Raw genomic sequence first — 24,165 nt, 5'->3', positions numbered from 1 at the left:
ACACATCAGACTTAAATTTCAAAATGGCCATAGCAAAGGTGACACTCTTATTTGTGGTGAAAAAATGTATATGTTTAAAGGCCCCATATTATATTAACGTTTAATCTCTGTTATAGTGTTCCTGATCACAAACAGACCTGGAGTTGTGTTTTGCTTCATTCACAAATGTTTAACACACAAACCCTTCATATTTGGGATAAGTTCTTCTCTCAAACTGAAAACCCTCTGTTCCACCTTGTGATGTCATGTGGTAATACAGGAGGTGCTCCACTGCAGTTTTAAACTCCGTACACCTTCACTAGAATCATTTGGATGATTTTTGGCCTGAAATTGCCATTCTCTACTGAACAAAAGGTAAAAGGGAGCTGGTAACTTGAAAACTACCACTATATGACATCACAAAGAGGAACAGAGCATTTTGAGCTTTGAAAATGACAGACTAATAATAAAGGATTACTCATGTAACATGTATGGATGAAACAAAACACAAATCCACGTATGTTTTTGACGAGGTAACAGCATTATAATATGGCTTAAAGCGCACGAGAATCCATTTTGTGTAGGTTTAATCTGATATGCCAGTTGAATCTGCTTGAGCTCAATGTCCACAATTCCTTAACATGAAAAGCAGATACAAATTTCTTATATAAATGTTGTTTGTAAACAAAAATGGAAAAAGGGCTTAAGAATGTATAAGGATACACAGAGCTACATTAAACTTTAATGGTATAGTATGTTGGTCAAAGTACTAGCACACTGACTTATCTTTGGCTCAGCATTTGAATAACTACTGACAATGACATCATGTGTAGTGTGGGCGAGAGTGCCCCTGCTTGCAGTGCTGTTTACCCTGAACAAGCCAAGTCATGCAATTTGATCCCCAGTCTTTTGAGTGACTCCCCAGCAGTTCCCCCTCAAACACCTCTTGGCACTTGGAGCTATTGAAGGAAATGCACTGTTACCTCAAGACATGCTGGCGTCTGTGTGGAGGTCAGAAGGGCAGTGGTCCAGGACTGTGGACATATTGTTGCCATATGTGCATTAGTTGGGATTTCCTCAGCAAGTTTCTATGAGGTCAATAAATGCATGCAATTGTAAATTATATGAACTTTATTTTATCAACTATTAACTCTTTTTACCATCAAAATCAACAACTAATATTGTTATTGCATTTAATGGCAACCTATTCCTCAAATTAAAGTGTCACTTAAATGTAATTTACTTCATACTTACTTACAACTTCAAAAAGGGACTTTTTTAGTCTCTGAAAACTGTTGGTTAATTTTGTTATAACCTACCACTGCATTTGTGCCATTCACTGTACTTTACATTACACATATCAAAATATACTATACTGGTACAGTAGTACTAATACTTAGTAAATGTACTTAAACTTATTTAGGTTTGTCCATTTGTTTTATCATAGTACCAAGACCCACCTGCACTCAGGTTTTTATGGACAGCTGGTCAGGTGTGTGCAGGTGCTCCCTCTTATCACTCAACATCACACAAACCTGCACCACTCATGTGAACCAACAGAATTACATGCAATAGAAGTCTCCCATTCACTCACTGTCATGTCTGTCCTGAAGAACTCATTAAATAAAATCACAAAAGCTGCTGAAAGGCATATTAACATTGAAAACAAAAGGACAGTTAGCATATTAAAAAAAATTTATTTACATGAAAAATACAGGCAAAGACAAGAATGTTCATAGTGCCTGGAGTTAAAAATATAAAAACAGCTGAATGTACAATATACAGTCAAGGCACAATGGTATTTGGTCAATTTCCAGAAGAAAAGACTGGGTAGTGTGGTTTTGCATCATGTGTAAGCTGGATCCTGTTGCTGAGGTCAACGCTAACCTGTCTATCAGCACCCCACCTCCACAATCCACAGTGCTCAAGCAGCTGTCCTAACACACAGTTGCCCATATACACTTGCCATGTATGTATCGCATGGTGAGGAATGACAAGCCCCGTACACACTAAACACACCCCAGCAGCTGCAGCGTGGCCAGGGGTCCCGGACCAGCCGGCACCAGGCGGGTTTCAGAGGAATTAACTGCATGTCTTTAGCTGCCCGTAAATCAATCACACTTCTTACTGACCAGAATGGCCAATTTCAAAAAGGCACTTTTGGAATTGATGAATGGCTTAAGAGATGACTGGACTGTGATCCAAGTTTATAAAATGGATAGACTTATGTCGTCTCGCTCCTGAGTGCAAGGAATGTACAGTCCTTTCAGTGAGATAAGCAGCATCCTGATGCATTGTGTTTGTGCAGGAGGGACATGCGGCTGAAGGTCCGAGAGCAGGAGCCACACTGGTACTTCTTCACCTCAGAGTGAGTTTGGAGATGGGCACGCAGATTAGAGCGGTCAGCAAATGCCCGGTTACAGTGCTGGCAGGCAAATGGACGCTCTCCTGGGAGGTAAAAAAAAATAATTAGGTGGGGAATGAATGTAGAACAAGAGGCCTGCCCTCTGGTCTTTGATTTGCAAATTATCTGACATGAATGCTACTATAACCCCAAATGCATACTATCTTTCACATTCATGAGATTAGATTAGGCTAAGAACATCAGTGAGGCTCAGGGCAGAGCAAGGTGCAATGAAGTTACTGCATACAAACCTGTGTGAGTGCGGATGTGTCCCCGAAGCAGCCATGGTCTGGAGAACGCCTTTCCACAAGTGGGACAAACACATGGGAGTGTGTGTGAGCGGATGTGCATCTTCAGTGCACCAAGGCTGGTATATTCCTTAGAGCAGTGTTTGCAGTGGAAAGTCGGTCGTGCAAGGGCATCGTGGGGAAGAGAGGGGGTATGTGGCAGAGGGTTGCACTGTGATGGTTGGTGCTGGGACATCTGATGGTGAGAAAGTGCAGAGACGCTGTTGTAGCTCTTGCTGCAGTACATGCAATGGAACATGGGGTGAAGGGTATCAGGGCTGGGAGGGTCTGAAGTGCGACCCCCATCATCTTCTTCATCACCACTGCTGCAGGATGGAGAACTGCTGAGATCCACAGGACCCAGTGGAGAAGGGGACAATGAGGGAGACACTGGGGTGACAGGGGAGAGTGGCAAAGGGAGACTGTCCGTGTTGTTAAAAAAGGAGGTGACTGGATAGCAGGTCAGGACAGAAGAGTCTTGGGTTGGAAGCTCAGCTCGTGGAAAACTTTCAGGAATAAAAGCTAAAAACCAAGAAAAGAAGATGTGTCAACAACACCAATTTATAGGCTAACGCATCTTCTTTGACAACTTGCACATGTTATGTTAGTCCTGACATTACAGACGCCTAGTGTAGGACTAGATATGAATTTATGGACAAATAAAGGTTGACAAAACATAGCCTACCTGTTTGGCTGTCCAAGTGATTCTCTCTGTAGCATGGCTTCTTGTTGGTAAAGTATTTCTTGACAAGGAATGAGCGAGGCATCTTGAAAGTCTTGCCGGGAGAGTCAAAGTTTGCAAATCTGTAGTCTCCTCGCAGCGGAGTCCGCCCTGTTGTAAGACAGCTTTTCTTCCAGTCTTCTGCGGTGAAGTCAAGAGCATTGATTCAGTGAGATGTATGGGTAGATCGGCTCTAATATAGCAGGCAGAGGGGAGAAGCAGCTGGGTCACTAGCGAGCCCCCGCCTCTAGACACACCCCGTGACCCAAGCGCACCATCCCCTTTCTCCACAGGTGCCTCAAGTGCCAAAAGTTACATCAAAGCGCAAATCAAATTGTGCATTTCACGCTCTTACCAGCGGACCGCTTCTAATTGAAGACTTAATGTCATTAGTCAAGATTACGGCATTTTTGTCTCAATCAATCTTATTAACATATAAAGCCCTAGTGTCTTTTTTTTTTTTTTTTTTTGTCACCTTCGTTCAATGTAATAACATGGACTAGGCCCATGTTTTAAGTTGTTTTGCAATCTCATGCTACATGTCAGTCTAATTTTAGTTATAACGCTGTTATCTTTACAAACAATTAAAAATGCATTCTGATTCACGTGATTAACTACCGTAAAAGTATCCTTGTTATCTAAAAACACGCGGATTGGCGAGCTGACAACCCCCTACTCTCCGCAGGACGCAGGAGATAAAAAAGAGCACTGTTCACTACCAGCTTTGGTCACAGCAAGATGCCAGGTATTACTGACTGGGCTGACAGGAACAATATGATGATTTAGGATTTTAGACCGTCTGAGTGTGCCTTCAGGTGCCACGAAATGTTGAGCCGCTGGATCACATGCCGAGAGGGAAATTGCGCTAATGCCTTAATTAGCTCTAGTTAACCCCTCTGGAAATCAACCATAAAACAATCGTATAACGTCACAACGTTACATTTATCTTATAGATGATTTTAATTATATAACATTACAAAAGAAATGACTTCTGTCTCTCACAGACTGTACGCAATAGCCTCTAGATGCTGTTCTTGCGTTGTAGGCATGGGCTATATTACAAATTGATCTAATCCTCACTTTTTTTTTAAATAAATGAATGCAACTCCAGCTAGATTGTTGCATGCAAACTCGCAAATTCGTTGCTTGTGACTCACAAACGTTATTTGTAGGTTTCAGATGACGCCACTGCATGGGGCCACTCAAATGAATAGGATTATTTAATAGTAGTCCAGGGTGTCGTCACTAATCGAAATGATCAGGTTCAGCATTAGTGACTTCACTTTTTGGACAGGTCTATGTCATAGGAAAGTAATCAATAGATGACTCTTGCCCCCGTCCCCTTCCCCCGTTCCATCTGTTGGACCAAATCAATTTACAGTTGTGTATCATTTTTACAGTTGTGTATCATTTTTACAGTTGTGTATCATTTTTACAGTTGTTTATCATGTTTACGGTTGTTTTCTCGATAATGTGAATTCGGGGTGAGGTCTCGTTTACATTTGCACAAAAGTCACAAGCCTGGCAATGCCGCTCGGGTGCGGTGGCAAAGTACTGCCGTGTGGTGTGGGGGTGTGCACCTGTTTAAAAGGCGCCATTGTCATGGCATGCCCAAAAGTTCACACATCGTTAGGACGCTTGTTGACGCCGACGCCATGTAGACTGGGGGTCAGGAGGCCAGGACTGCAGTAAAAACATGAAGCAAACAGCAGAAACACGTGAAAGTAACCTGAGTTGTAGTGCTGAGTGTAGACATGTCTTTAAGATGCCCCTGTGCCTGTCTGTAGGCTCATCTGAGGCAGCATAGGCCTTCACTGGCTTTAACTATGAGTCTGTGATAACCATGACTGAATTTGCTCAGTGAGAAAATCAGTGGTAGCCTACTTGTTACACTAGGCCTTGTTAGTTTGAAGTGACCACCTGGCTTTCTGGATGTGCCTACCACATAAAATGAAAAAAAGGACGTGGATATTGGATATGTGGAAATACAAATTTAAACATAGTTGGTATAGGGTTTGTCCTGTTTGTTTTCTACTTGACGGTCCTGTGAATATTCAGGTGCTTGGATGCCATTCAGTCCATTCAAACAGGTGATAATTTGCCACTTAAGTTAATTTACATCCACATGTTTATGCAGGTCGTTTTGCTTTTTCCATTGAATGACAACAGCAAAGGTTAATCAGTAGTTGTCAGTGCATAGCGCTCTATGTCCATACAAGTCAGAGGGCAAAGATAATCCAATGATTGTTAGTGAGTGAATGAGACATTGTTCTGAAGGAAAATATTTTTAAGACCATTCATACATTTTAAAGGGGACATTAGATATATTTTAACTATGTTATAATGGTGTTTCTCTCATCAATATCTACCTTAAAGTTGATTCAGAGATTGTATCATGTGTCTCCGAGGAAAAACATAACTAAAGCACAATGGCAAGTCTAGCCTCTCTTTTCTGTAGCTTAGAACAAAACATTAAGCTGTTTTAGACCAAATGTAAAATAATTACATATGTATGGTACTACAGTTTAATACAAAAAACAATATTAAATTTTAACTTTAAATCTTAAAATTGTAACTCCCACCTGTAGTCTGTTGATCCTATGTGAATTTGTAAGAAATACACATTTCACAAAGCTAATCTCATTTTACCTCCTATTTGTTTGTTTATACACCATAATGCACCAAGTGTGAGGTGAGCCGAGTGGTTCTGAAACCCGTCACTCTGCAGGAGATAAGACCATCCCAGAAGAATGTGGTATAAACAACTACACTTCCCGCCACATACCTTGATTTAAATTTGGCTCTCATCGTACATCTCCAAAAACCTGTTTGGCCTGGAGGAAGACTTCCTCCTGCTTGTTTTCCTTTGGCTGTCATCTTCCACATTATTATCTCAGTGTTATCAAGTATGCTTTTAACTTTTTATTTTCCTGGAATCATGCAAGTAACATGCCACCTCCAGAAAGTTACATACTGTACCTTTAAGGGGAGGTAGTACTGGTGAAAGGGAAGCTTCTTCAGTAGTTTATATTATATTTATTATATACATACAGTGCATGTTTCCACTTAAACAAAACAAACAAACAAAAAAAGGCTTTTTATTTACGTGGCCAGCCAGAACCACATAACAAATTACATTTGACAAAACCTTTTTTTGCTGAATGATACAAGAATTTTCAAGAGGAGACTGGGATATACGTTAGAAAAATGGATAGAGCCAGTTTTACATTTTTTGCTTCATTTTATTGACATATTTTTTTAAATATAGAGAAGGGATTTTGGATATCTTTTGGCTATATTTGGTATCTAAGTAAACTAGATTTTGGTGGCAATTGACATATAATTTCTAATTTAGCCTTATTTTTTAGCATAAGTACTGGATTGGAAAGTTTGGTTATTTTAATAGATCCATGGGTAAAATGAATGGGAAATGTACTTCCGGAACCAGGGGGCGTTCACTACATGAAGGAAGAAAGAAACGCTGAAATGGCTCCATCTTCTGTTCACATAGAGAACAACATTCTACGTGTGAACTTTTTTTTTTTTTTTTCATGTAATGTCATATCATTACACTAGAGGGCGGGGAAGCACAAGGAATCTTGAGAGTGGACTGTATGTCTTCATATAACCAGACCATTTTCTCTTTAAAAAAAAAAAAATTCTTCTTAGTCTGTTGAGTTTTGTCACTTTGAACATGTATTTCTGCTTTAAATTAGAAATACATTTTTCAGACTCCCGACTCTCCGTGTACATTGTCTCTCTGTACAACCCCTATTCCAGTGACTCCTAAAAGAGATTTTAGGTCAAATTGTACACACAGTGAGTATATGGGTAAGGTCACTCCAACCATGTGAATAGTACATGTCTCGACCTGACCTTTAGAGTGGTCCAATTTCAGGGTAGATACTATGCACAGCCAGCACCTCTACCTTAGCTAAAAGCAGAGGACATTTATCTCTGTCAGTTATGTTTTTTTCAGGTAAGTCAAAAGAAGTTTTTGACTTTTTTAAAACAACTTTTTTTTTTTTTTTTTAAACTTTATGTCTACTATGTTCAGGGTAAATTCAAACTTTGAAAGGCTGTTGAGAAGTCAGGTATTGAACTTTGATCTTGGGATCTCAGATATTATATATATCTCAAAACTCACATCCTACAGCTGAGCTAACAAGTCTACCAGTAAAACCTGAGACAAGGAGGTAACTGTAAATATGCCTTGGTCTGTGGTGTAAATGGTGACTGGTAACGTGACCACCAGATGAGGATATTTTTGTTACCACAAGTTATGTAATATGCTTATTCGCCTTGCCAACACACACTCAACCTTGAATTTCAGGAGATTAAATCATGTTACATTGACCCTCAAGTTTTCAAATTAGCTGTGCTGTTAGATGGTCTTTTTTTTTAAACACAAATTACCAGACTTCAACTTCCGAAACTCAGAAATGAATTATGCCTGCAGCAGCTATTCACCTGCTTGTCTATGTAGATTTTTTCCTATAATTTAGCCCTTGCTCTGTGCTATATTTTAACATGGTGCACTAGGTCATGTTTTGATGGATCCCAGCAATGGAGAACAAGGGTGTGTATGCAAAGATTGTTTATTACATCTTTATCATAGTGTTGTAACTATATTTATATTTTCTAGCATATGAGCATAATATTAACCTCATTCTTTGGGACTTTCACACAGTTTCTTAACATCTTCCAGATCTCTCCAAAAGAGTGATGCCACAGCGGGTCCCCTGCCCTACCACTCTAGACTCTGTTTGTGTTGGCCATGTAGGGATGGACCTATGAAACACAAGCACCAACCTGGAGGACAATTTGAGTTCACTAATCTGGACCAAGAGAGGGTTTCCTACAACAAATCTAAATTTGTTACACGATTGCATGCATGCAATAATGTATATTGTATTATGAATTATACTGGCTTATTTTAGGTCTCAGTGATAGAGTAAGTATCACACCATTAAGTACTGGTTACTCATATACTCCTCTATCATGCAGGCCAGGTCTTATCACCTGCTTGCAGCCACTTATGCAAGCCAACAGAGGCCCATGCAGAAGCACCAGGAAAACTGTGTGTGTGTACACTGTGTGTAAATGGTGATGGTATATATATATATATATATATATATATATATATATATATATATATATACCATTTATATACCATCACCATTTCACTGTATCATATACTTTTAGTTACATAAGCAACACCCACTAACCCCGTTCACTTGCTGCTTGTTTTAATAATCAACACACAAGTCAAAGAGTTCATAGCCTGCCACACCTTAACCTTTGACCACAAACAAAGCAGACTCAAATTCAGCACAGTGTTTTTTTAGGTTTGGAATTGCTTATATTTTTGTACAGGCCATAGTTAGCGGTGTCAATCAGGAGTCCGAGCAGAGCCAGCAAGGACAGGCATGCAGTTAAACAAGAACTGTATGATGCACTCATGAACATGACCAAGCAGAGGGAGACAGAGGAAGGCCGTGCATGACCTTTTACCTACTTCTCAAACAGCCTGAGAATCTGTGGGAATTCTGTGAAGCAAATGTTCAGTGGTCCACCATCCAGAAAAGGAAAAATACTCACAATACTTACAGTAAAATGCAATAGTTCTCGTATATTTGTAATATTTTAGCCTAACAGCATTAACATGAACACAATCTCAGGTGCACAAACAGTTCTTGTTGTTGTGTTTTGTGTGTGTGTGACCACGGTTTGGATGTCAGTATTACTCAAAAGGAGAATGTGTTCTCAATTGTGTGTGTCACTGAGTAAGTTGCCTAGCACCTGGTAACTGTATAGGGGAGAACCGTATCATCCACCTCTTTAGAAGGCCAGTGCTATCTGTATGGGACTTATGCTTATGCCATCACATGGCAATTATGTGGTAGGCTAAGACTGAAACATCTTATGGATTCAACTCAGTTGTCTTTGACTGTGTTCTTTTAGGTGGGATCCTTTTCAATTCTGCTTTCAGGTAATTTTTTCAGCCTCTCAAACTCTTTGAACTCACTTGCATGAAAGGGCACATTCCTGACATTTTTTGCTGTATTTTCAAAATCCAAAACAAACCGGCTACATTTTCAGTTTCTGTTAGGTGCAGGCCTATACAAATGTGCTCTTTGTGACCTTTTGATACAGCTGTAACTATGTAAGTTTTGATCCACAGTAGGAAATTATATTTAACATCATATCACAAGTTCTCTTTTTGCCTTGTAATGAACTTTGTATTAGGCTATAGACCTACTCTGAACTAAAGTGGCAAAGGCATAGAAAGACATCTATTGAAGAGATTTGAAAACATGACACGAATAATGTTCCTTGCTGCGATCAGAGATCAGATAACCATCCCCTGCCTCGCTGTCGGTGTCGTAGAGGTGAAAGTATTTGCTGATCAGGGATCAGTCCTGAAGTCTTCCTTTCCTCCTGTGTTTTGACAGCGTCCGTCGCCCTGCCCCCACTCTGTTGCCTGGATCCAGAGCTTGGATCTTGTGTAATATTGTGATTGGCTGGTTAATTCATAGTGGGCGGGGAAAGGCGTGGCCTGAAGTATTGTGATCTCACAATCAGCTGTTTTGTGCGCTCTACATTCTGATCCGAGGATCAGCTGGAGGCAGCAATAAACAGAAATCTGCAGCCGGAAATTAGAGAGAAGGGAGAAAAAGCTGCAGATGTTATGATCTGAAAAGAGTGTAAAATATTTACACGAAGCCCTTCTTCTAAGAAGAAAGCCTTTTATTTTTGTAACATAGTGTTTTAACTAGGCTACCTCACGTTAAGGCTATCTAAAGCTATGCTTTAAAAGCTCTATTTATTGGCTATTTTGTGTCACATCGTTTACAACTTGAAAGAATATTGCAAAGGCAGGTAAGAACCTTTTTATTGTACTCACTATATTTCTGTGTGTTAAACTAGGCTATGTTTTTCAGCGATCAAAATACACCTGTCACCACTGGCTCCCTATTTCAGGAGTCTTATCATTAAACAGCGGAAAAAACAACAGACAATTGGATGTTTTTTTCGCTTGATATGGTTAACGGTGATACGGTTAGCAATAAATGATTAGGACTTGCATCAGAAGTGTTGAAACTGCTCAGATTAAATGGGGTACACATTCATGTAAAGCTTTTTGTTTTCGACGCCCCATAATGACAAAAAATAATAATAGATCTGCATTCGTGTTTCTCTGTCCTGCATAAGCCTTTGCTCTTCGATTTACGCCAAATGCTGATGTGGAGTCAGGTCGATGGCGGATGTTGATCTTGTTTTTTTCTCTCTGAAGCAGACGGATGTAGGATACATTTCAGGACATTTTTGTCTACCCGCCTAAAGTGAAAGCTGCTTTGTCTCACTACGTTACAACCATTGGGCTATAGCTCGTCGTTTCAACCTGACAAGTATCAACTTGCGATAAACGCTTTCTGGATTTTGTAAATTTCCGTCTATTTAAGTCTGTGTAGCCTACCGCTGCTTAGCCGACTGTCATTGCTTTGACCCTTCGTCTGCAGAGCTTACACGGATAATTCACGTTAACCTGAATACCCTAAGCAATGTCTTTGGACGACCCTATAGCCTATGTTGTAGGTCTATTCCTCGTTTAAGATCAAATTTCCTAGATTGTTTAGTAAACACTGCGAAGGCAAACGCCTTTCATAACCTTGTTTAATAGAGTAGGCCTATGAGTTTTAAAACCCTCCAAAGAACACAGCACAAAAAACCGACATTATTAAGATCTGTTACAAAAATGTCGCATATACAGCCCTCAAGCTCTTTATGGTGCTTAATAATCCTTCATTTTTGCTTTTCCTATCAAGGCACTTTTCTCCCTGGTCGCAGCTGAACCTCTCTGTAACGTCAGTGACAAGCGCATCACGTCATAAGTGTCTTGTTTTCATTCCATCAGGCCCCGCCCATGACGCTCCGCCTTTCCTGCCCTAGGCCTATTTTAAAAGACCAGTGACCAGACCAGACATGGAGTACAGCGGCTTCACACTGTTATAAAATCATTGATTATGTATAATAAACTTACCGATGAAACATTACTCATATCAAATGTTGATGAATGGAAATGACCGCACCTAATACCATTTCCACGCTGCAGGTCTGAGGCTATAAACCTATTTTCTATAGGAAGGGGTGTTGCTTCTACAAATTAATGTTATTGTTGAAATGAACATGAAAGTGGCATTGTCTAATTTTTCCAACATTTCATTCATTTATATTTTCTTGTTACAGCATTATTTGTAGATGGGTCATTTGTCTAGAATACTGCAAACTACTACAGCAGTGCACTGGCATAATTTTTTAGGCCAGATGCCTTTTTATGTCATTTTGTGTTTCTTTTACACATCTACCATCTCTGACAAATCACTTTTTATCACCCCCTCTACCTCTGCTGCCTGTCCATCTGTCAGGACAGGGTGCTGATAGTTGCTCCTGGGGGAAGGGGCAAGGCATTATCCACTTGCCCCAACAACAGATCATTAAAGCCTTTTCTTTACTTGAACGAGAAAAAAAACAAAAAAAAAAACTTTACAAGATAATCTCTGGACAATGCTCCAGTGTTCACTTCCTGTTTACGCTCTTACACTGTAGTGTATTTTTATAGATTGACATATCTCTTAATTTGTCTCCTTAGGCCTTTGCGTTGACGTGAAACCAAGTGAAACCTTACATTTGCACTACTGAAGCCTCCCTGTTCCAAGGTCCAGCAAAGGACTTCCAGTGAAGAACAAGAGACAAAAAGCAAATAAGATTTTCAAAGGCAGCTACAACTTTTCCCTTTTGACAACCTTCTGATACATCAACTAGTCATGTTTCAGCGCTTGAGCAACCTTCTTTTTGGGGAAGTGGAGGAAGTGGCTGCAGAGATCAATGGACCCAATCCTTGTGTGACAGAGGCAGATGAGGAGGGCTGGATGATCGTCAACCTTCCTGGTGAGTGACAGACTATGGCTGATGTTGTAAAGGCTAAGGAAGTGGAAGGCTTTGTGGGTTCCCTTAGATATAACATTTATGAGTGGATGGATGGGCCAAAACAACATAGATGGTGAGGTCATTTAGTCATGACAAATGCCAATAACACCAAATTCCATTTATTCAAATGGGGCTCTGGCTCAGAGAGTCAATTGAACTAATGATATGATTTTTTTTTTTTTTTTTCATTTTTTGTGTTTCTTTACCCTTTTACCCTCTTTCTCTCCTCTAACATTTGAAAACATCCTTCTATACATTCCCACACTTGTATGTGTGTGTATGTGTGTGTGTGCACCTGTGGTCCCTCTGAAAATTGCTCCACCTACTTTCAAATGGAATTCACAATACATTTCCATTTTTTTCTAATTTTGTATCATCCCTTTAAACACTGTTGTTTTTGGTCCTTCTCATCCCTCTCATCTCTCTTTGCCTGTGTTCACTGTGTTCAGTAGAGGCTGAGTGCATGATGCAGGTGGAAGATGAGAACCCCCCACTGTCTGTGCAATCATTTCCAAGCAGTCAGTTAAATAATACAGACTCAGGCTCCAGAGCTGATTGCTCTATAGTCAACTCAAACCCACGCTGTAAGAGGCGCAAAACACATAAAGGTCGCTCAAGGAGAACAGTAGACCCAACTTCTTACTGTAGTAATAGTCCATCAGACTTGAGTTTCACTACACCTGAAACTCTTGGCACAGGGGCCAGAGGGTCTCTGCCCTCCTCCCCCTCGTCCGTGTCCCCTGGCTCTCAGGACGGGTGTGGAGGCAGTGGGGGTAGTAGGACAGGCTCAGAGAGAGGCTGCATGGATGAGAGCTGGTTTGTCACCCCTCCCCCCTGTTTCACTGCAGAGGGAGCCACCGCTGAGGCCAGTCCCATGGAGGACCTGCTCATTGAACATCCCAGCATGTCTGTCTATGTGTCCCAGAATGGCACAGGCATTTCATCCAGCAGCAACCTATCAGTGGTGGGAGAGGAGAGCATGGCTAGCCTTGCAGGCAGCATGAGGTAAAAAAAAAAAAAAAAAAGTTTTATGCCAATAGTTTTTATGCCAGTGCCTGTCTGAGCATTAGAATGATCCTCATTTTGTTTATGATGTTTTTCAGTAGAGTGACAGAATCGTCAGCAGTCCCGGCCACCTGCACCACTATGCCCACCCGAGTCAGCCGTGGGGCAGCCCAGGCTGGGTCCTTGGCCAAGGTTACCCAAATGTCCCGGGTTCAGCGCGGCAAAGCCCGCATGGAGAGACGCCGCCTGGGACGTAATCACATTCAACGCCAAAATCGTACCAGGGAGCAGGTTCCTCGTCTTGCAGCTCATGTTCGTAATAGCTTTCTTCACCAGCCCTGCAAGCGCAACTTCTGCCATTAAACCCTACAGCCACTAGGTGGTGGTGTTTACTCTGAGGGCATTAGCAAATATGTGCAAGACATCCTTACAGTTGTTAAACTAGTTATTTTCAACCGAGATTCCGTTTAGCTGAGAACTAGATATTCAAATTTGATTTGCAAAACAAACATCATAGAAAGCCCTCTCCCAAACCACCTCCTGCGGCATTCAAACAAATGTCTGCTTCGTTTGAAAATTACACAAAAAAAAGAGTTTATTTTAATCTTTTTCTTTATTAATATTTAAAAAAATTCTTTACTCTGTTCTAGGCATGTATTTGAATCACTGCGATACAAAATTTAGAACAAAAATATTAAAGCAACCTAAATATTCCACTTATGTCAATTGATACCTTTTTCTGGTGGAAATGAGACACTGATTGTGTCACTGATTATGTGTTTTGTGATAAAGAAAATACTACTTTTTGTGACAGTGAGGGAAACTCAAGACATATTTTTAATTTGTCTGCACAACAACACTTTAAGGCAAAAATAGGAACAAAATCATGTTGCGAGATTTCTTGTTCACATTTAGAAGGGTATGAGCAAGTTGTGCATGGCAAAGTAAATGGGCAAAACAGACTAAAGAGTGAGTTAAGAGCTGGATTTACTGAAGTAAAAAGATGTGGTTTTAAATTAGATGGATTGTAGAAAGAGATGTTCAACCCCAAACTTGAAAACCTGTTTACAAAATAGTATTAATAACTATATTATTTGTGTCATAATTTGATTGGTTTGCTGGTTTGAGGTTTTTAGGTTTGACAAGTAATTGTAAGTGCAGAGCAGTATTTAAAGTGACTCTTTATTTAGTTTTGTTGTTTCAGTTTCCCATGTTAATTTGCTGTCTATTACACTTTCCACCCAAAAAGTTGTCATCAGACAAAGCGAAAGTAGACATAAAAATCAAGACCCTGCATGAATTTGTAAGTATCTTAAGCTAAGTGCCCAGCACATGTGACATTGGTCATCTCCATCATGTGCTGTGACTGAATACAAGTGCAGTCTTCTCAAGAATCAGACTGCATCCAAGTCAAATGTGTCATCAAAGCCCCTCAAATCACTCAAAACGTTTTGTGTTTTCTTAAACATCAGCTTGCCATATATTTCACTTAAAGGTCTAATTTATGTATTCAAAACAATAGTAAAAATAATGGTGCTGAAATGTATACTAAAGTTTGTAAATTATGTGAGACATGGATGTATGTTTGCACTGTCATACTTTTGTGAGTTTTAGCAGTGTGCTGTGTGCTTGTATTTGTTTCTTTGTGATTCTATTTTTGTTTGACTCAAACTGTGTGACAAGAATTTCTGACACATTATTACTGGAAAATCTTTAAAAAAATATACACACACACACACACACACATATATATATATATATATATATATATATATATATATATATATATATATATATATATATATATATATATATATATGTATGTTGTGTATTATATGTATGTATACGTATATATATATACATATATATATATATATATATATATACATATACAAGTATTGCTCATTTATTTCTCCTGTAAATATAATTATAAAAATAATAATTAGTACTACTACGACACTCTCTTAAAAAGCCTCTCAGGACTTGAGTCCACAGAGTTATGTCGGATAGGACTGCCTCACCTCTGCGCATTATCAGGTCAAAGTGGTGTCTTTTGGCCCTATTTTTAAACAGCACTAACAGAGTTAATGTGCCATAGGCAACACTGCACCCAGAGGGTCTGATTTAGCACAGCATTTACTCTATCAAGGGGAGGGTACATGGTGTTTTTCAACTATTTTGTGTGTGTGGTGAGTGTCTGTCTCTAATTTGAAAACAAAATGTGCTTCATGTCATTCAGAGTATTTACACAAATTCCAAAAAATACATTTGAATTATTACTTAAGTTATATATTCTTTTGAAGAATATTTTTTTGTATTTCTTGTAGGTGAGGGGGCAAGATATAACCTGCTTTCATAATATTGCTGTATTATGATAACATGAAAGATAACATGCTTGTGAACATCTCTGTCACTTTCGAGCAAACTCCAGTTTGAGTCTAGTTTGATTTTGTCCTTCCTTTTTTGTTATTGCAGAAACATGTTCTTTGTATGGTGTGTGTGTTTATGACTGGTTTAGGGAATCTGATGTAAGAGACAGGGGCAAAATGTGAGGCAGGGGATAGTTAACAAATGTATCATAAAATAACAATAGGAAATGCTTGTGTCCTCCCAGTTGTTAGAGCTGTTCACCAATAGGATGTTTTCAAATTGAATGTGTTGGAAGAGTCATTTATGTTGTGCTCTCATGTAAAGGCAGCTTCATAGACTTGGGATTGGCCCATGTTACATCTAAATTAGTACACATCTCCCCATAAAAGCTATATTAAACAAACAAAATTGGTGTATCTGATATGTATGGTGATTGTGCCTTTCACTATTTCTGCATGGTTTTTGTGATGTACTGACTTTTCCATCCCCTTCAAGTGGGTGTGTGTCCACTGACAGGGAAGACCTATGCAAGAACCAACAGAAGAGGTTTCTGTCATTCATTCAGAGAACACTGGTACCCGCCAAAAAAACAAAAAACAAATAACAATAAATTCTCAGGCTTATTCCTGAATCTTGTGTTGTCATTTATTGTGGGTCATGAGTTCTGGATCAAGAAGGATTTCTGCTATAGGCTATGGAAAAAATCTAATCCAGTTTGTGCAAGAACATATTCCCACCAGGGCTCATGGCACATGGGGTTTGACCCTGTGTCTATGGGCCTTAGGAGGTGCCCTACTCAGTGTTGCAGATGATTTCAGGGATGTACACGTGCTTAGACTGGAGCTCAGGAGCTCTGAGCTCATTAAGATGCTCATTTAATGATTGAAATGTTTGTTAAATATTCAGCTATAAAAAATAAAAATGTTTATAACTTTTACTTAATATCTCACTTATATTTTCACTCATTTAGCTGAAGAGTGAATCATTTTACCTGAACACAGTGATTTTCTAAAGTGTTTGCCAGGTGAGGTTTCAAAAGCTCTGGGACAAAAAAACAAAAAAACAAAACAAAAACATTGCATTCTACTTCTTCAATTTTAGCCCAAAACTAGTATCTATAAAATACTAATCTATAAAATTCACTTCCAAACATTAAGATACATTAAGATAAAATTATTGTCCTAGTTGATTTACCAAAAATGGCCCAATTCACCTGACTTTACCCTACATTTAAGGATTCAGGAATTCTTCCTGTAGTTTTAACCTTTTAAAATTTGTAAATTGCCTCTTAATCGGTGTAAAACTATGATTTATATTAACCCCAGAAGATAATATCAAAGCGATGAGGATTAAGGCCTAGGTTTGTATGGGAGGAGCAGGAGGTCATTTAAGTAGTCTAAATCTGGAAAACCTGTCAAACCTGTCTGAAACCTGTTAATCTGCTTGTTAAAGACATAAAATGACTGGGGAAGTAAAAACTGGACTTGTCACTTGACGGGTCACCTGGTCAGAGGTGGTTTTGGGTTAATGTTGGATAAATAGATAATTTCAGTGTTTGTTAAAATGTGTTGACTTTATAGATATGCCCATAATGACTGCCCGTTCATTATAAATGTGTTTTACATGACCCGTCAGGTACGGTCAGGTGCACTGAATCCTTCCTTTCGATTGGCTTACAGGCACCCACGTGACCAAGTGTGGACAGCTCTTATAAATATTGTCCAATCTCCACCCGATCATGAATCTGTGGTGCTACACTGGAGATGTCGTCGTGACAGATCCAACTCTCGCTTTGACGCTATTATCAGGGCTTTTGGCGATGGTAAGTTAAATGAAGACGATTTCACAGTGATTGCGGTTTGTCCAAGTCTTAAGAGACATGGATAAACTAGCATCTATCGCCATGTTTGACACACAAACATTGGTTCGTATTTGCGTTCTGTGAGGTCTGATCTTTTGTAAATATTTACGGAAGCGACTGTAAAACATGTTCCTGTTATCCTAATAATTTAAACATATCTGACATTTATCTGACAAACTGGTCGGTTTTATATTATGTCACACATTTGTTGTATCTTAAATAATTTAATAAGCTACTGCCTGGTGACTATTGTCATTTTTGTGTGCAGATGGAATCTTAAATGGAAACTGCATCATCACTGGAGCCACACACCCAGATCTTTAGATATTTTGAGTTGAGTTTGTGATGCTTTTGGGTAACATTGGATTTAGGCTGTATGATTATTGATTTTGGCAGATTTAGGCGGTATGATTATTGCTCTCATGATATTGAAATACCCTAATAAATCACTTCTGTGGTTGTGTGTGCAATAATCAGAGGCAACCATGCATAGCCCTACTGCTGATATTGTGTCAGGCTATCCCAGTGGGTTAGTGGCGGACAAAGAGCCCAGTCCAGAGACAACTTTGGGGAGTGCTTACTCACCAGTGGATTATATGAGCATTACAAGTTTCCCCAAACTACCAGAGGATGATGTGCTCCCTGGAGAAAACGCCATGAAATCTCGCAAAGAAGATGACAATGTTCTCAGTGAGCAAGACACTGGTAAGTAACTTGATTTATACCATCTTTTTGTGGCCATAGAAGATAAATAATATTGCTCAGTGTTAACATTGTCACTGGGTGACATAAGCAAGTTTGTTTTTGTGATAGCTCCAATTCAAAACAAACAGTGTAAGTTTTGTCAGGAAGGGACCAACCACCCCCAATCACTCACACACAGAATTTTCATTAAGCAAGATGGGTGATATGTCTGTAAGTTCAGAGTTTGCATGAGAGTCACTAACCCTTTGTGGAATTGGTACTCTAGCCTTCTCCCATCCAGGTACTAACAGGGCACTGGCAAAGTAGTATTGCCACATATGGCTTGATGATAAATACTGGAGTTGCTGTGCTGCTGACATACACATTAACAAATTCTTACACAATAAAATTTGACTAGGCCTATGTGAAATAAAGTAACCACTTTTCACATTTCTTTGTTTAATTTCCAAGTGCATACTGTATTTGTTAGGATTTATTCTATTGTAGTGTGCACTGCACACTACAAATATTGTTAGTGCCACTGTTATTACTAGAATTACTTTTTTATGTCTCAGATCCAGACTTGTTCTTGAAGTCAGCTCGTCTCCAGCGTCTCCCCTCCTCCGCGTCAGATCTAGCCACTCATGAGGATGGGACCTTTAGGGAGACCACCACAGACCCATTTACTCAGGAGTGTGCCTGCCAGCGAGACGGACTCACTGTCATAATCACAGCCTGTCTCACCTTTGCCACTGGAGTCACTATAGCTCTCATTGTCCAGATCTACTGTGGAGACCCCCAGGTAAGTAAACTTGGTATTCAAGTCTATGTTCTCCTCACTGAGTTGTATCAATTAAATAAAAAGTAGTGGCTTCGCAGGATTAGGGTTTCTAGATTTTCAGACAGCATTAGCCACAACAAGCATCCAATGCTTTGAAAAAAAACTAAAAACAAACAAGCAACCCTATAGCCCTATCTAAAAACTAATAAAAATTAGTTTAGTTTGTCAAATTAATGCTAATGAGAAGCATATTGTACATGGCAAATTGAACATTAAAATCAACTCTTAACAGCATGTATTTTCAGTCTTTCAGTCATGAAACAAACCTAAAAAGGGCTAATATCACATATTTTATGACAGGAAAGTGTTGATTATAAACCCCCAAAAAACAAATAAAACATTTATGAAAATTGTGAGTAGACATTATTTTTGCTTGAAAATAAATAAATCAAGATAAATCATTTTGTTTTATTGTATTGTTTTCTTTAACAAACATGCAATTCAGTATATTGCAAAAAAATTATAACATAAGAGATCATGTAACTGCAGATTAATTCTGTTGAAATTAGGTCTTTAATCAAGGAGCAGTGGTGACAGATGTTGCCCAGTGCACCTCTCTTGGATTTGGAGTCCTGGAAAAACAGGGGTCCAGTGTTGATGCTGCTATTGCTGCTGCTTTGTGTTTGGGCATTGTCCATCCACATACTTCTGGTATAGGCGGGTAGGTATTCAGACTTTATAATTTTCCATTGACATTTATAATTCATCTGCTGTCCGTTTTATGCAGTGGGGGTGTTATGCTGGTGCATGAAATCCGCAAAAATGATACCAGAGTGATTGACTTCAGAGAGACAGCTCCTTCAGTTATCACTGAAGATATGCTTCAAACCACTTTGGATGCCAAAGTAAATCCTGTTTCTTAATATTTATACTTTTCATAAGCATAAAATGATTGTTGTGAGTATACATTTTCACCTTCCACTACAGCCTGGCCTTTTGGTGGGAGTTCCTGGTATGCTTAGTGGGCTGAATCAAGCTCATCAGTTATATGGAAGGTAAAATTCTCAACATTTTCAATTCAAATAATTGTTAATTCTCTTTTTGTATGCTCAGTTATGCAAGGATTGATGATTGATTTAGTTGCTATTTAAAGTAGAAGCAATGTTGCACCACTGTAATTATGGTGACTGTGCAGCATCCATTTAGTCTTGCAGAGACATCTAAATTGTTTTGTTTGTCTGCTTTTGTGCTCATTAGATGGTAACTTGATTTTTATGTATCTTATGTTCAATTCCAGACTGCCATGGAAAGATGTAATCACCATGGTAGCTGATGTTGCCAGAAATGGATTTAATGTTACTCATGAGCTTGGTAAGTATTGCCTTTTTTATAATTAGTATATATGGATAAATGTACAATCCAGACACAAGTAGGTCATTGTGCTCATTGTCTAATTGACTGAGTCCAACTAAAGTTATTTATAACATATTTCAAAATTTGACCTGAATGTGTGTGTGTATTTTTTTAAGCTCAAGCTCTGGCTGATGCGAAGAACCAGAACATGTCCAAGGCATTTGAGGATTTGTTTCTCCCAAATGGCCAGGCCCCTCTTTCTGGGGTTTTTAGCAGACGGATGGACTTGGCTATCATCTTGGACGCTGTTGCAGTAAAGGGCATATCTGAGTTCTACAGTGGGAACCTCACACAAGAAATAGTTGCTGCGGTAAATTTAAGTTAATTTAACATTTGTCTAAAACTTGTACTTTTGTTCAACAATCTGTGCTACAGTTTACATTGCTCATGCGTGTAGTATATTATTAACTACCTTCTTCGAATCTGTACAGGTGCAAGAGAAAGGAGGAGTTCTCACTGAAGAAGACTTGAACAAATATAGCACAGTTTTGCGAAAACCAGCTGAGATCAATTATCAAGGTAAATAAAAGTAATAATACAATTACGGGGATGCTGGAAGTATTTTGCATAGAAAAAAAAGTCTTTATCTAGCTTGTGCTAAGACATATTATTTGATTGATTCATGTATTTATTTTGAACAAATGTATCATTATTATTATTATTATTATTATTATTATTTGAAATGTAAAATCAATATTTCCCCATCCTATATCCTAAAGGACACCATGTGATGGCCCCTCCAGCTCCACATGCAGGCATTGCTTTGCTCACTGCTTTAAACATTTTGGAAGGCTATAATATTACAAATCAACTTTCTAGACAGAGCACTTTTCACTGGATTGCTGAGGTATTTTGAGTTTAACAAAATAACAATAAATGTATGCCTCATTATTTTATAATTGTACTTTGTTCTTCAGTCTGTTAAAATAGCTCTGGCAATGGCTAGTGAGATAGGGGATCCCATGTTTGATACTTCTGTCTCTGAAATAGTTGCCAAGATGTTGAGGTAAGTTAATGGAAAATATATAAACAGAGTAAATAACGGATAACATATGTATTATTTCTTCTTCATTCTTCTTGTCTTGGTTTTGTCTTGGTTGGATCCTCCTTTAGTCCTGTTGTAGTCTGGTCCTGATCTAGTTTAATCATGATTTAGTTTAGGTTAGTTCCAGGTTTAATCCCAGTGGTCCTAGTTTTAAAACCTAGACTAAGAAAAACATGGACAAGTGTAAAGGTTCAACCAAGATCAAAGTTTGTCTCATATGGCATGAAATATGACATGGTCAAAAAGACAGGAAGATGAAGATGAAGACACAGTAATAGTAATCATGTATAAATTGATGGAGACGCATATTAGGCTTGTGACAAATTGTGGTTAATAAAACTGTGTAACTTCATTGCTTTTAATACTTTTCTTTGTTGTTGTTCAATCCTCCAAGTAAACCACATGCCTCCCAGTTTCGCCAGATGATTGATGATTCCCAGACATTTTCTGCTGATCACTACACTCAAACATTCACGTTAGAAAAAGGAGCTGGGGCTGCACAAGTTGTGGTGATGGGGCCAGATGATGTAATTGTATCAGTTATGAGGTCAGTTACAATTACTTGATTTTGATCTTTAAGGTTGCTTACCTATTTCACAGAAATAATTCACTGTAATTAATTTAACCTTTTATATCGACAACATTGTACAGAGCTTTACAAAAGCTGTTATAGCTTACAACTCTGTGGTGCTTACTAAATTGTGTATATCTTTTATATAGTATATATTATACTATGTGTACATAGTAACACAAACATAATTTAGCACACATACATAATACCTATAAATGTGGTTTTTTTTTTAGCTCTCTGAACAAACCTTTCGGCAGTGGGATACTGACACCTTCCGGAATACTCTTAAACAGCCAGATTTTGGACTTCTCTTGGCCCAATAAGACGGAAGGCACCACACCAAACCCAGTAATCATGTTTTATATGATAAATATCATCCCTCATAACATACTTGATAATATATTATTATATTTAGATTGTTTTGACGAATTAGATCAAACATGAATTACCAAATTGTACAATGTAAGTAGCCTTATTGGCCTTATTTAGCCATATTGGAGTATACATATATGCATACATATATGCATGCATACTTAAACTGTCACTATGGGCTAATATTGTGTGTTATGTTACTATCCAGCTTGAACTACAGACATGCATGCATGACTACTTTTTTAGTTCTTTCATTCTTTCAGTAGCCTTATAATGTTACTCCAAACTGTTTTTTATTAACCTAACTTATACTCTTTATATTGTTGTGGCAGCATAACAGATTACAGCCTGGTAAGCGGCCACTGTCTTTCCTTATGCCCACTGTGGTGAGACCTGCTGTGGGGCTGTGTGGAACATATGTGGCTACTGGATCTTCTAATGGAGAAAAGGCTCTCAGTGGCATTACTCAGGTGAGTATTTGTCTACAACAAAGCTTACATTTGTTATCAGTGAGGTTTGATTTTGTTGGGCATTTATTTACTCTTTAGTACTGATTAAATTTGTAATTATAATTTCCAATTTTTGGTGACCTTTTTATAAATGTGTTTTGAATTGTACAGGTGCTGTTGAATGTATTGTCTTCACGTAAAAATATGAGTGACAGTTTGGCTTATGGTAGACTCCACCCACAGCTGGAGCCAAACACCCTGTTGGTGGACTGTAAGTTTTTTGGTCTTTTAAAAATCTTTTTATCCAGTTACATAGAACAAAAATGAAATCTTTCTTCTGAAATGAACCCTTGATATTATTAGACATAAAACAAAATATATTTTCACAAGTAATCGCAGTAACATGCTAAAGTAGAAAGCCCAAGACTTAAATATACACGATTACTATATATAAATGTTTGTTTTAAAATGTTCTACCCATCGTCAGCACCAGACACAACATACATTCTCTTCTAATTCTTCTCTCATTTTACAGCTGAGTTTCTTGATGAAGACATAAAGTTTCTTCAAAGTAAAGGTCACAAGGTTGAACGAAAAGAGCTGCTGTCATTAGTGGAAAGCACTAGACGGAACAATGATGTCATTATCGGAGTGAAGGACCCCAGAAGCGCGGATGCCTTGGCTCTCAACATTGCATAGTGTCATTGTGTGCCAATTGTAGTTTCACATTTTGTAGAAAAATGTTTGTATATAGATAGAAAATTGTGTCTATACTACACTACCTATCAACACACTATCTACACTATCTATCTACTATCTACACTATCAACTGAAACCATTTGAGTTTTAAGTAATGTGTAATGCTTCTCACAAAGTTTATACAACATTGAAGGTCAATGAAAAAGAATATGTCTAACAAAAGAAAATTATTTATTTAATTAGGCCTATTTTTTGCCACCTTGCAAAATACATTTTCTACATTGAATAGATTTACTGTGCAGACATTGAATGTTTTTATTTAATATTATATGTGTTTTATGTTCCTGTTTGCATGGTATATTTATGCTACAAATATTGTAGGCCTGCTGGTTACTGAGGAAAATAATTTTTGACTAGTGTATTTAGTATACTTAATTTAATTAATTTTGTGGTTGTTTATGGTCAAAGCAAAATTGTTACTGATGTTATTCAACTACTTGCACAAAACCTGATGTTTGATGACTGAGTTCATT

At 38.4% G+C, this 24,165-nt stretch overlaps 3 protein-coding genes across 6 annotated transcripts; 2 read left to right on the top strand and 1 right to left on the bottom strand.

The window, feature by feature from the left end:
- Window positions 1–1,790: 1,790 nt before the first annotated feature.
- Window positions 1,791–6,315, bottom strand: snai1b (snail family zinc finger 1b). Of its 2 annotated transcripts, XM_055166163.1 has the most exons (5): window positions 6,177–6,315; window positions 4,972–5,074; window positions 3,356–3,532; window positions 2,635–3,192; window positions 1,791–2,427 (listed from the first exon to the last, which is right to left on the bottom strand). In XM_055166163.1, exons 3-5 carry the CDS (start codon window positions 3,435–3,437, stop codon window positions 2,246–2,248), a joined length of 822 nt encoding a protein of 273 aa, XP_055022138.1. In that variant the 5' UTR covers window positions 3,438–3,532; window positions 4,972–5,074; window positions 6,177–6,315; the 3' UTR covers window positions 1,791–2,245. The 2 variants fall into 2 exon arrangements, with proteins under 2 accessions (XP_055022138.1, XP_020785702.1); XM_020930043.2 differs by lacking the exons at window positions 4,972–5,074; window positions 6,177–6,315 and having other exon boundaries at window positions 3,356–3,577.
- Window positions 6,316–9,993: 3,678 nt separating this feature from the next.
- Window positions 9,994–15,086, top strand: LOC110164662 (tumor protein p53-inducible nuclear protein 2). Of its 3 annotated transcripts, none has more exons than XM_020929749.2 (4): window positions 9,994–10,273; window positions 12,045–12,343; window positions 13,231–13,387; window positions 13,486–15,086. In XM_020929749.2, exons 2-4 carry the CDS (start codon window positions 12,220–12,222, stop codon window positions 13,748–13,750), a joined length of 546 nt encoding a protein of 181 aa, XP_020785408.1. In that variant the 5' UTR covers window positions 9,994–10,273; window positions 12,045–12,219; the 3' UTR covers window positions 13,751–15,086. The 3 variants fall into 3 exon arrangements, with proteins under 3 accessions (XP_020785408.1, XP_055022309.1, XP_055022308.1); XM_055166334.1 differs by having other exon boundaries at window positions 12,835–13,387; XM_055166333.1 differs by having other exon boundaries at window positions 12,832–13,387.
- A 2,340-nt stretch (window positions 15,087–17,426) lies between these two features.
- LOC110164731 (glutathione hydrolase 7) lies at window positions 17,427–24,155 on the top strand. Its single transcript, XM_020929841.2, has 17 exons — window positions 17,427–17,579; window positions 17,887–17,951; window positions 18,096–18,323; window positions 18,878–19,104; window positions 19,653–19,804; window positions 19,871–19,988; window positions 20,071–20,138; window positions 20,381–20,454; window positions 20,613–20,806; window positions 20,928–21,015; window positions 21,216–21,343; window positions 21,414–21,502; window positions 21,936–22,088; window positions 22,346–22,460; window positions 22,817–22,954; window positions 23,105–23,204; window positions 23,469–24,155. Exons 3-17 carry the CDS (start codon window positions 18,104–18,106, stop codon window positions 23,630–23,632), a joined length of 2,028 nt encoding a protein of 675 aa, XP_020785500.1. The 5' UTR covers window positions 17,427–17,579; window positions 17,887–17,951; window positions 18,096–18,103; the 3' UTR covers window positions 23,633–24,155.
- Window positions 24,156–24,165: the final 10 nt, after the last annotated feature.

This window comes from Boleophthalmus pectinirostris, unplaced genomic scaffold, assembly GCF_026225935.1.
Source record: "Boleophthalmus pectinirostris isolate CB_2022bp ecotype Guang Dong unplaced genomic scaffold, ASM2622593v1 HiC_scaffold_8, whole genome shotgun sequence".
NCBI classification, from domain to species: domain Eukaryota; kingdom Metazoa; phylum Chordata; class Actinopteri; order Gobiiformes; family Gobiidae; genus Boleophthalmus; species Boleophthalmus pectinirostris.
The sequence above is the reverse complement of the archived record's forward strand: the minus strand, read 5'-3'. Positions and strand labels throughout refer to the sequence as shown.